This window comes from Ammospiza nelsoni, chromosome 1, assembly GCF_027579445.1.
Source record: "Ammospiza nelsoni isolate bAmmNel1 chromosome 1, bAmmNel1.pri, whole genome shotgun sequence".
Taxonomy (NCBI): domain Eukaryota; kingdom Metazoa; phylum Chordata; class Aves; order Passeriformes; family Passerellidae; genus Ammospiza; species Ammospiza nelsoni.
Window position 1 is genome coordinate 31,180,597 of NC_080633.1, and position 13,543 is coordinate 31,194,139.

The 13,543-nt window shown below is 36.6% G+C and overlaps 1 protein-coding gene across 1 annotated transcript in view; it reads left to right on the forward strand.

The window, feature by feature from the left end:
* Positions 1-13,543, forward strand: part of HDAC9 (histone deacetylase 9) — a 455,676-nt gene that overhangs the window by 422,702 nt on the left and 19,431 nt on the right. Inside the window, exons 24-25 of the mRNA XM_059466708.1 lie at positions 3,204-3,337; positions 12,130-12,214. Of these exons, the coding sequence (XP_059322691.1) occupies positions 3,204-3,337; positions 12,130-12,214 (219 nt within the window). The remainder of the gene's footprint in view (positions 1-3,203; positions 3,338-12,129; positions 12,215-13,543) is intronic.

Below are 13,543 nucleotides of genomic sequence, written 5' to 3' on the forward strand. Positions count from 1 at the left end.
ACTTCAAAGATTGGCAAATAACAGCTCATATACAGATTATCTGTCCAATGCATAACATGGTTGATAATGGTTATGGTCTTAATCTAGTCTCCTCTGCTTGGATGTACATTTTAAACCTTGGGGTTTTTTGTGAAGAAAATATAAAACACCTGGTGAGTAGGAATTTCAGAATTACTTAATAGTGTTTTATTTCTTGTGGAAATCAAAGGTTAATCATAATATTTAATAGGATGATAGCAAATGAATATTAAATGCATTTGCAAGTTCTATCCAGGATACCCAAATGTTGGATCTGTTGATGAAGCAAGTTGTTTCATCTGTTGATGAAACTTTTAATGTTTAAATTACAGAAATTATGAACATAATAGTTGGCACAAAACCATTCTCACAATTTCCGGGCACACTGCATGAGCCTAATTTTAAAAAATGCTGCACTTCTCTGAAATGCAAAATCACTGAGCACATTTACAAGAAGATTTCAGCAGGTACAGTACAAGGGCCAAGAACTGCTGCTGATTTCTAAATATTCATGTGAGTTGGAAGACCCAGGATTCAAAATACTTGTCTGACTCCTTTCTCACCTTAAGTTGGCCAGTGCTTGATCTCCTTATATCAGGGGAGATGACAGATTCTTTTAATGGTGCTTGTTACTATTTTCTTCTTGTTTTCATTAATTATTTGGCATGAACTACAGCCCATCTTAAAACTATTACTTCACTGGGATTCCTTTCTTTCCATTTTTCTTACTTCTTCACTCCAGGGGATTTCCTTGAGGAAGCTAACATCTTTCCTAGGTTGCTGCAGTGACACAGGATCCAAGTTTCTTTGTTAAGAATTTCCATAACTCATTCAGTCACTGGCGATGTTGGTATTGTTGACTAAAGTTATTTCTTCACTTTCTAGCAAGCCACCTTTACTTTCTCATGGCAGTTATACTGAAGAAAAGCCCCATCATGTTAATTTGGGTTGAAACAGTTTCTCTGTTTGGAAAGATGCTTTCTGTGTAGCTCATTGTATTGTGATTCAGGTCGGGGTGATTATTATAGCACTGATACTAGGAAAGTCATCAGGAAACCAGGCAAACTAATATTGTAACAATGGTGGTGGGTTTTATTATGTATGGTTGTCTAAATGAAGAAAAGGCATAGCAAGAGCCTTTACATTTGTTGCCCTTCAAACCTCAGAAGATTACGATGTGGAGATAGCAATACATACACTAATACAAAATTCTTCATTGTGCAGGGAAAACATGGTAGAGCTTTCCCTTCACAGAATCTGTGTAACACAAAGTATAACATCATCTTAAAAGTGCTGTTGGATTCTTCACACACTCCAAGGGTGAATTATAGATGTGGGGAGCCTGTGCCTGTTCATTCTTCTTCATTTCCTGTAAATATTCTATCTTTGAGTCACTTTACACTGTTGGCACTCTCTTCTTATGGGTCTAAAGATCTGCATATGTAACATGCAGACAGAAATAATTTCTGTAGGTAAAAGACAGCAGAAATTGGCTCAAGATCAAAGGTTACCCTCATTCCACTCCTTCCTTCACTTTTATCATCCTTGTCTAAAATTGTTGGGGTTTTTTTGTGGGGAGGGACTTTGTTGAGGATTTTTTTGGTTTTGGTTTATTTTTTTTTTCCAGGAAGGAAGGCTGAGTTTAAATGGGAGTTTAAGGTTTGATTTTTTATTCAGCCCTTTATGTGATTGGAACCATGATGTAGTTACTTTGCTAGTATTAAAACTGCGGTACTTTTTGGGTACAGAGAAGATTGGGCAGTGGCTCAAGGAAACAGTATTTCACCTGAAGTGTTTCTATGATCATCTGTCTATATGTTAAGTGGCAAGTAGAGGAATTTTTTTTTTGTTTTGGGGGTTTTATGTCTGTACAGCTAATCCAGATTTGATATAGTATAAGTTCCTTTTCTAAAAAGAGTCAGACATGTGCTTAACAAAGATGTCCATTTTACATCCCAAGATGAAAACAGAACAAAACATGAGTTTGGAAAATTTTTCAGGAAAATATTCTTGTAATATTCACAGTTTTAATTTTTAGGAGTCTTCTTCACTGGAACACAGTAAAAAGATGCTGATTTTCCTGTCTTTATAGAACTCCAGAGTTTAGCAGGTACCTTCTAATGCTTTATTTAAGGAAATTAAATGCACTGGAATGAGTAGTGATGACCATCAATAGAACAACTAGTACAAATCAAGTGGAAAAATTAAGAATAAGATGTGATGTTTTTTTAACATCAATAGTTTCAAATCTTTATTTATCATTTCTTACTTGAAAGAGAATAAACAAAAACAATAGCTGTCCTAGGAAACGACCACAAATTTTTTTCCAAAAATCTTCACTCCAAACTGACGTTTCATGAAAGTTTTCTTGTCATTAAAAAAGTAATAAATTAACTTTACTTGAATCACAGATGAAAACTTTGCGGTAATGTCTGTGTAGTTACAGATCACCACAGAAAATGGAGTACCATCATTTTTGGCTATGGTGCAGAGTTTCTTAGAGTACTCTTGGTCAGGAGTGAGTGATGCTGGTAGAGATAGCTTCGAAGTTCTAGACAATTTTGACTTATTCCAAACCCCTGAATTAAAGTTGTTAGTGCTGCTTCTAAAAACACTTCAAGATGGGGCTAAGAGGTAACATATGTTTCCACTATCTCTCAGTCCATGATTTTGTATAATTCTCAAACCTCAAATACAAAGGAAGAAGTAATTTTTTAATAAAAAACCCTTCATCATCCCATTTGGGAAACACAGTTATTTTTTAATTACAGCACCATAGTTTAACTACAAATATTATTTGTCACATCAATGCCATAAGTGACCAAGTCAAACCTCTGTAAATAACATGGCTATATATCACACTGATATGCAAATAGGAAGAGAATCCAAGGTGATAATGGTTAACAAAGGTAAGAAGAGAGACATCATTGTGTTTCAACTGATCTCCAGCAATGAGGGACCAGCATGAGGGATATTATCTCACACATGCCTCATAAAAAATTCCGTATACTAACTCCAAATCATCTGGTGAGGGCTATGGTCAGAAACAGGATACTGGACTAAATATATCCTATGCTCCTTGTACAGTATTCCAGAGCTTTCTACATTCTTGTGCAGCAGATGTGAAGCATGCCTGCAGTGCCTGTTCTGCTTTAATTGTTTGCACTCCTGTGTCTGAATACCAGGTTTTGGTCACCTAACCAAGCAATTGCTGAAGCTGGCGGACGGCCGTGTGGTGCTGGCACTGGAGGGAGGACATGACCTCACTGCCATCTGTGATGCCTCTGAAGCCTGTATAAATGCCCTCCTAGGAAATGAGGTAAAGCATAAATCATAGCAGGTGGAGAGAATGAGCAAAGTTTGCTTAAGCTGCTATATTTGATATTCTTTTAGTAACAATAGTGTCAGTCCTTTTTTTTGTTTGATATAAAAACCATGGAATTTGAATATGCCTTAGAAATGAACAGGCCTGGATGCATAAATACCTCTAAGTTAGATGATTATACAAATTCTTTAGTTTATGCCTAAATTATTCCCAATTCTGAGTAATATTTAAAACTTCCAAATTGCTTTTAGTGATGTGCTGAATACCAGACTTGACATCATCACTTGGTAGTGATTGGTGCACATATCATCTACTAGGAATGGACCTTTTAGGCATCTATCAGGGGAAAAAAATGTCTTTTTCAAGGTAACTGATAATCTCAGGAACTGGATATTGCAAACATATATATTTTGCAGTATTTTGACACTTCACTTCTGAAACATTAATAAAAATGTGTACAAGATTAAAATAAAATTATAAATGAGGATTCAGGTTGATCTGTATGCAGTTGAAATGGAGTTTCCAAGAGTTGTCAAACACTGTATATGTTAAGAACTTTTGAGAGGAGACTATAGGACTAAGTAAATATGAGTGTGTGCTATTTATGTATAGAAATGCAAGATAAGGATTCTTACTACTGAAAATATTTCTTCTGTCCATCAAAGAATATCTTTTATCCTATAAATACAGTGAGAAGGAAAAAAAATTGCTGAAGATATAGCCAAAATAATTTATGAAAGGACAAAAGCCTTAACCATAAATTGCGAATTTTGCAAGATCTTGTTATAAAGTGGAGTGTGCCACTTTGTTTCCCCCTCAGGGGAAGTCTTAACAGCTATATAATCTCTCCAATCAAATGTATTAGTGCCAAATTGCAGGCTAGTCTGCCAGTTCCCTTCAACTTCAAGGCTTCCTACCTGTGTGAATAAGGTGGAGTAACGTGTCTTCTGATGGATGTTGGGTAGAAGAATTTTTTAAGTGTTCTTTTAAACCTTTGCTTTTCATCTTTATGACACATCAACAATGCTTATTATTTTTTACATTATACATACAATGAATTAAGTGCTAGTTTTTTTCAAAAATATTCTCAGAATTGTTAAACAGACACCATTAAAAAAAAAAAAAAAAAGATAAAGGTTTCAATAAGTTTTATCTACTGTCACCTTTGACAAAACCCATAAGGAAAGTTTTCCAGTATGGTGGTGCATGCTACTAAAAAAGCTGCTCAGCTCAGTGTTAGTTCTTTTATTTTGGTACTGAAATATGAATTACATAACCCAGCTTGAGGCATTTGAAAATCTTATTAATGCAGCACTGCCTTCCTGATCAGCTGCCATTCCAGGGCACTTGAATTGATATTTCTGTTGTCATCTTCCCTGTGATAGTAACTGACAACACCAATGGCTTTTACTAGCATTTCTAAACCCATTCCCTGAAGTTTTCACCCTTGTGGGACTAATGTGAATGGTTCTATGCTGATGGTGTGATGTATCCTCCTCTGTGTAGGTGCCTGGGTCCCTCTATCCAGTTATGACCATTTGGTGGTGCTGCCCATTTATGGAAACTGCCTTATTTTGTTTTAATGCCGTATCAAACCCAACTACTATTTCTGCTATCACTGAATGAGGATGAATACAAAAACCCACATGCAGTCATTTTTAATTCACTTGTAAAAGAAGATAATTCTTAATAACTTGAAACATCTCAGGCAGTAAGCATTTTTCTGATGTCCTTTTGCTAACAACGTTGTCTTCCGTGACATGCATCAAGTGGTTGGTGCAGCAGAATTTCAAAGACAAAATATGCAATGGCTGTGAAGAAAAGTACTCCAGAGAGGATGTTGCTAGCAAGAGTACCACAAGAACCCAACATCAGCTAAAAAGAATAAGTAAAGGTATTGCCAAGGAACAGACACTAATGAGAAAGTCTGATGCCTAGTTAGCAGTTAGAAATATATTTATGAAAATATGCACCACATGGCCCACAGCATATATATACTGCTTGATTTCAGCATGCTGTTCATGAACTTGCACAGCAAACTCCAACCGCGTTCTGCCAAGGATGGAATTTTTTTTTCTTTAAACAACCAATTACTATAATTTGAGGATGCATTCCTCTCTGAATGCAATTCTTTACAGGTGATTAATAGGATAATTATAACTTATTATCTGCCTTTCACTTTTACAAATAATGATCTATGCTGCACCCCTAGTTTAAAACCTTTGGCAAGATTAACTTCAGTTCTAAACACTACACATGTATTTGAACTCAAATTAGAAAGGTTGGGAAAGGCCTTTGTGAGGTACCCTGCAGTTTGTCAGATGTATTTATTCATGTGCTGAGGATTAGGATTCATAAACATTTCGCAGAGCTTTTTGAAAACTTTTTCTTTTCTTTTGTTGTTTTTGGCCAGGACTTTTCAATACAGAAATACACTGCTTCATGTGTCCTATTACCAACAGAACAACACTTAAAACAAAATTCTAAAACTAGCCACAACTTTCAACTTTCAGCAAATGCTGGTCTGATATGTTACCTAAGAGGTAACATTAAATTTACAAGTGTAAAATACCTTCTTTTGTTAGTTTCTCTCAGAGAACCAAGAAGGAAAACAGGTTGACATCCAAAATAGATATATTTTTATTTATACATGTTTTATAGTGTAGTGATTTGTTAAGTAAAATAACTTCTCACTCTTCTCTTAGAAAAAAGTGAGTGAAAACACTAGGAATGTAGTACTCTATCAAATTAATCTTAATCTTCTTTAAATAATTTGAGCATGGAAGGACTGGTATAAGTAATAGAGAATTTTGAGGAGATCCACACCCTTTCTGACAGCAACTGGAAAGAAGGCAAGACCCCTATGGTATCTGAAATGGCTCACTTTGGTTTGGTTTGTGAATACCTTCTTAAATAATAAACAAACTAAAAAGGAAATTAAATAATTAAGGATAAACTTCATAAAGATAAATTTTTAATTAGAAATGTTATATGTAAAAGCACTTTTAAAACATTTTGATATCTTAGGTTTTCCTCTCCGTGCTTCTGTTTACAAGCACAAAGTTTTCATGTCACTCTGAGAAAAATCCATTTGACCATTTGCAGACCTAATTAGAATCACTGTAGGTTATCTCCTTGGAAGGAAATCTTCCTAAGAGGTGAGAAGAGATTAAGCAGCTGGGTTCCCTTGAAATCCAAAATGTAAACATGGAAAACCTTCTGGAAGGTGAAAAGGCAAGATGACCATCAGTTGCCTTAAAATATCCCTGAATTTTCTCAACATGATTTAAGAACCGGTCCATTAAAAGAGCATCTGTAAAAACAAAGGAAAAGATGGATTCAGATAATTCCAAAAGAATCATTGCTTTTAAGCCTTTCTGAGATTATGATATGCATGCTGAAAATTAAATTCTTTCACTTCTTGTGACACTCTTTAAAAAATTCTACAGTTTTTCACACATTGGTTGTATAGATTTAAACATCATTTTTAAAGTGTATATAGGTATACATATTACTTCAATTAAGAAAGCTGCTGAACATTAAGATTTGTACTTTATTCCAATAAGTCTGTGGAAAATTTGATTGAATATTGAGATTTTCCCCAAAAATCTTCATTGTGGAGTATGGAAATTCCACCCTATTTTGCCCATCCTAGCTTTGGTGCTATAAAGAGCTCTGCTATGACCTTTAGACCCTGGTGGTGATGAGTAATGCTGCCGTGTAAGAGTAAGTGTTCTGCTTTCTTTCCTCCACATTATTTTTGAAGAGGCACTACTTGGATTTAAGAAATCCTCAGGCATGGGGTTTCCTTGAGTCCAGTGTGCTAAATCCTACATTTTATTTCCAACATAGCTGCATTCATCTAGGGGTTATTCTGCAGCCAGAAAGAGTAGGAAAGTATTATTTCAAGCACAAAACTCGGAATCAAAACCTAAGGATTTAGCTCTTTGTTCATCCCATCCCTTTTAAGGCAGCCAGGTGCGATATCTCCATGGGACACAGAAGTCAGTCTAACATCATGGTCCCTCTGATCTGCCTGCAGGTTTGGGCAGTGTCTCAGCTCCTGTGGCACAGCAGTTTTCTGTGGTGTGTAACAAGTGATAATTAGTCACAGATGGGGTCATGCTCTTCTTTGCACAGAGGAAGCAGAGAAGTGCAGTCCGCAGCGCGTCTGCCCAGCAGGACCCTGCAGCAAAGGCGCAGAGAGGATGCACGTCTGTTCTCATGGACTCTGGCGGCCAAGGCTGAATTTGGCCCCAAGTGTGAAAACATTTTTAAGTGACTAAATTTAACATCTTCTAGTAAATATTCTTCTGGCTTGAATTTCAGTCTGAAGCAGAATTTGACAAAACATTGTGATTGGTTGGCTCCCAAGCATGCTTGAAAACTTACACCGGACAATTTTCTTGCAGAGTGTGAAGTATGTGCTTCTTTCTTGCAATCTGTTGAGCTGGCATTTGGGAGGGGAGGGTAATTTAAGTAGAAAGCTTGTACTCTGCAGCTTTCCTGCTGATGATGAAAAGTTGGCATTTTCTCTTTTGTGGAATTCAGTGTCAGTCTGGGGCTGCCTGCCAGCTAGTCAGTGAGCTCTGCCAAGAGGGCATTAAAAGGGGTTATTTACCAGGACAGGTAAGCATTTCTCTCTCCAAAATGAAAATATTCATAGAAGTGGATATGGCCTCGGATCAATTTTAAATTGCATGGTAAACTTGCTCACAATCTCACATCCTCATTGTTAATCTGACTCTAATGCTAGAAAAAAATTAACACAGGGTCTAAAACACCTGTCAACTGCTGCTTGCATAAACCAAGAGTCTAGAAATAGAGATCTGGATGGGATAGGAAACTGAGCAATGCTTGTGCCAGAGGTCAGCATGGTGACATCAAAGTTCCCAAGGTGAGCAGTGCTAGTCAGGAAGTGGTTTGGCCAAGGAAACAGAGAATATTCTGATTCCAAAGTTACATAATTCCAAGGTATTGATTGATTTTCAGGAACTGACAGGTGCTAATGACCCCAATGACTCTTTGTGTCTTTGAGCTTATTCCCTGATGAAATATGATTTGTTTATTTACTGCATTGTGAACCTTGATCACAAAAATACATGCCTGAAGTTCTTACATGTAAACAGAGTGCACAAGCTCTAAAAAAAAAGCTAATATAAGAACACATATGTCTGCCTCCTCCCCTTCCTCTGCTTCTGGCAGGCTCTTCATGCTCCGTGCCTTCCGCTTACACTTGCCTCCCTTGTCAGTAATCTCTAACTGTGCTCTGCAACATTCTTCAGTGAAGATAATCTTGGTACTTTAAAGCATGACAGTGCTAAAGACAACATGGATATTTCTAGAATTTTCAGCTCAATACAGACTGCTGTAGTTTCAGATTCTCACCACGTTCCCAAGGATCAATTAAGATCCCTTTCTGGGCATATGAAATTTCCATCATTAATTCCTTCTTCAAACATTTGTTGATATGCCTCTGGCAAATTTTGGCATACCAAGTGATTTTTTGCCCATTTACATTGTTTTTCCTATTTTGAAAATGATTTTGTGGACTCAGTTTCTACATTAATCTTCTGCTTTGGACACAAAAGCCTGATTCAGCCATGTAAAAGCTTTGAAAATGTGACCCTTTGTGTCTGGTCCAAATTGTTTCTCCAGTGGTTTGGTTATTTCTGCAGACTTGAGCTGTTCTTCTCTGAAAGATTTCTTTCCTGATGGTGTTTTTCCAGTGCTCTTTTCAGCTTCTTTTCTGTTAGCCTCCAGATTTAATAGCCTTCATGATCTGAATGCCAGTAAGTGTAGGAGGGAAGGTGATGATGCCATATATGCCAAGTGTAGAGTAATTTCTTTTGTTCAGTATTGGGTCTAACTGTTGATATTTTCCAGAGACACCTCTATGTAAACAGTTGTATGCAACCAGTGGATAGCTGCCAAAAGAATCCTCCTTTTGAATGCAGGCAATCTCATTTCAAAGGGTATAGAAATAGCTGCCATAACCCACTGGCTTTATTTCTGTAGTGATTTTGTAATGGAACTTCATTTTGGGCTATGCAGGATAAATTATGTAATGAATTCACTCATGGAGCCTGATAAAATTTCTCTGATATGAAAGAAAGTCCAAGGTCTGTTGGGCTGTACTTAAGGATGAGGAGACAGAAAGGCTTAGGAGCCTGCCTCAGCCAAGCTTGGAATATGAAATGAAAGTTTTGTGGAAAAAAGAGTTAAGGAAATTATCAAACATGCCCGTTATATTCATGTCACCTACAAAACTGTTAGTAGTGCTAACAGATGGAGTAATGATTGGGATAGATGTTGGATGGTTTACCCTTTTTCATTTTTTAACGATTCATCAGCTTATTCTGATTTTTAAAAACACATGTGACATTTCTAAATATTCACCTATGAATAGGAGATATGTCTAGATATTCAAATGCAGCCTACTTATTTAAGAAAATTTCTTATTAATAAAAACGTGGTTTTGATTTATTAAGAAAATCAAACCTTTTGGATTTTGGCTCTTGCAAGAATCCAGCTTTAAGGAGGGCAACAAAATACCCATCTTTTAATAGAAAATCTCCTCTAACTGTCTCTACATCATTTGTTCCCATCTTAATAATTAGTACAAAGCGTTTGCATGTGATTAGTACAAAAGGTCTACCTAAAGAATCTTATACTCAAAAGGAAAACCAAGACACAGTTCTCACATATTGCAGTCTGGCAATTCCATACCTTTTACTATTATTCCTACTGCTATGGCCTGGAGCTATTTTGTTCTGTTTCAGGGAAGTGAATTGGTCATCAAAGCCTTAGGAATTTGGAAATGGATGAAACAGAACCTTAAACTATTTTTTGCTGCCCCTTATGTGTTCCTGCGCCCAGTATGACCAAAGAGAACTTCGGGGTTTTGTATTCTTCCTGGCCAAATGATAGATTATTTTAAACAGAAAATGACTAGTGATAAAGCAAATGCTATTTATCTGCATAAGTCAAGGTATGGATTATTAAGGTTATTATATGGATTATTTACAGGTTCTAAAAGCTTGATCTGTTGGTTGGCATTTTCATAAATACAGTTTCCCCCCAGGCACCAGTTACCAAATAGAGCCACCTATGAAGATAATAAAGTCGATGTGGTTCAAGGATTGCTAAAGTATCTGAAATATTATTTGTATTGTAATTGCTGTCTTTGTGCTAATCCACAATACATACTAGACAGGAACAATCTTTCTTTGCACTTTGTTAACCAAGTAGCACTGGGACCCAGTCAGGTTCAACCAGCACTTCTCTGCATGCTTGATCACTGAGCAGAATGGACTGATTTATGCTATGTGAGAACAAAATATAGTGCTATTGTTTCTAGCCAGAAGAAAATCTTCCAGCTGCAATCCCATATGGGCTTCTAAGGAAATAATGACATGAACAGCCCTATTCATTATAGTTACCAAGACTCCAAAGGACTGGTGATATTTGCAATGTCTTTATTGCTGACAGGCATTCACTGCTGATTGTAGTGGCAGGATCCCAGAAGTTTTGGGATTTGTAGCTGAGCTTGCTTAAAATAGCACCACTGAGGGAGTATCCACGCTGCAGTTACTTCCCACTGTGTGTGCTTGGATCAAAGTTGATTTTATCTAGCTGGTGAGTAGCCATGCAGCGGTAGCAACCTGGAGGACAGTATATGATGGCTACTGAACTATTAACTTTGCAAAGGAAGCTCCTTGGGTGGGCTTCACTTGACCTAGCTCAAAATAGACCCAGGCACACTTGAGAAAGGAGTTTTGTCTGCAGTACAGATGTCTCCTGTCAACGATGGCTGAACTTCCTTAGCTTTAAAGAGATTGGTATTGATATTGCTCTTTGTTGTCCACCTTGGCACAGTTGCTACTCCTCAGGATGCGAGCCTGCACACCGAGCCATGGCAGTTTACGTGGGGAAGCAGAAGAGTTTCAGGACTCTTAGCACAGTTCAAGGAGAATATAGTTATTACAGTGCAAGGAGAAGTATTTAGCCCAAACAATTTTTAAATTTTTTCCTAGGAGAAAATGTGTGGAGGATGGACAAAAAAGCAGATGTAGGTGACATTCAAAATACAGTTTATTTTTTATATTTATCCAGTGCAGGGCAAAAATAACTATGCAGTAGACTGAACACTTCTTTCAGCTAGTGCTGTCCTACTCAAAGAATATACAATTAAAACTAGGAAATTAAAATGCAGCTAATTCTGTAAAAAACTTACTTAGGGAAATTTACTTCTAAACTGCATGACCATTTTTTTTATTTACTACTTTATTTGAAATTAATGTTAAGCTAGTAAAAGCAGCTGTGTTTTATGGTTTTCCCCTATAAACCTTAAAATGTGAAAGATGGTTAGATGAAATAACACCAGAAAAATAAGATAATAGAGTGCACACTTTGGTTCCAGGATAGCTTCAGCAAAGTTTTGTTTGGAGTGCCCAGCTGCGTATACAGACACAGTGGAATTTGGTTTGTGAGGAACCTACAAAAATTACACAAATAACTAGCATTTTTTAATGAATAATACACAGACATGCACCTGCTTCAGAGACTCCATAGATTAGTCTTGCAGCCAATAGAAAAGCCCCTTGGAATTCAATTACATGGCTGGAAAACAGAAAACAAAATCATGACTATACATTTAGAACTGATACCAGCAACATATTAACCAGTTCTTGGGCTGAGCTTTTCCTGAGGATTAGATAATTTCAGTTTGTTTTATGTCCCTGTGGCTTATTGAATATTTATATTATTCTATTCTGTTCTTTCAGCTGGAGCCTCTCCCGGAAGATATTGTGCACCAAATCCCCAATATGAATGCAATAGCTTCTTTAAAAAAGACCACTGAAATTCAAAGTATGTTTCTCAGTTTGAATTGGTGGGTTAGTGGGCTTGGGGTTATTTTTTATTAATAATTAATGTCATAGACATTATTGTTTCAGAGAAAAGAGTGGGACAATGTTTTATGTATAAATTGACATGCTGCGTCTAATATTTATGTACTATATATATATGCTTTTATTTTTATTTCTTCAGCATCTCTTTGTTTCTGCCACATATTTAAAAAGTAACCCATTAAAATAATTTGAACATTTCTGATTCCTGAAATTTCCCAAATCTTTTCATTCCAAAGCAGTTTGGATGAAATAGATGTTTGTGAATGAGGGACAGGAACAGACAGGTAAATTAGAGCTCTAACGAATAGTTTGTCAGATTGTTTTTGCAGCCCTTTACAAGGTACTCAGAGATTCACATGAGCTTAAGATAAAGCTAAAAAGCCCCAGTTGGGCACTGATCTATGGAACAGTGCTAAAAAATATATTATTTTATTGTTTCTGAAACAGAGAAACATTATTGTTTCACTTGTGGGCTTTGACCCCAACCCTTAACTACCCAGATGCTTTAGAGCATTTGCTCACTGAAGAACTTTCTGCCATTGATTGCTTCAATCCAACTGAGCATATATCCCTAAATTCTCTAATCTTCTTGTCTCTGCCATTTTACTGAGCCAGTGGGAGCTTCCTGACTTCTACTGTTTGCTGGCTCCTTTAGAATAACAAATGAATAACAAATGTTTTCCTTCATTTGAGATGAACCGCAAGTAGCTGGGATTCATCTATGTAAAATAAATGCAATTTTTAAAAGGGACACCATGTCCAATTCACTGCTCATGCAGTACTTCTCCATGTGATTTTAGTTGCAAGGTGACAAAGAAAAAGCATTGTAGGTATATAATTCATGCACATCCAGTAGACACCTAAATATGGAAAAGCTCTAATTAAATCAGCTGTATGTAATGTGTTCCAATAAGTCCTTGTGCTGAGGGGTATGTCTCTGGGTAGCTCATGAGTTAAAATTCCCTGTTAATAATCTGTTAATGATCTGGAAGGAGTCAGCAGGTTAAGGAGATTTGTGTACTGTGCAAGATAGAACAGATTTGCAAATGATAATAAGGGCAAAATGCCACACGCAGACCACAGACACAAGGAAAAGAGATGCAATTCTGTTTGAAATAAAATGTGAATGTAATGGAAAATGGATCTGAAACAAAAAAAAGGGTGAATTGAGAAACAGACAAACAGAAGAGTAGGAATACACACAATTGATGGCTGTTGAGAGAGAAGTGGATTTAGGAAGAAAGATAAAGTGTAAATCTGAGAACATAGTCCAGAGCTCTGCAGAATG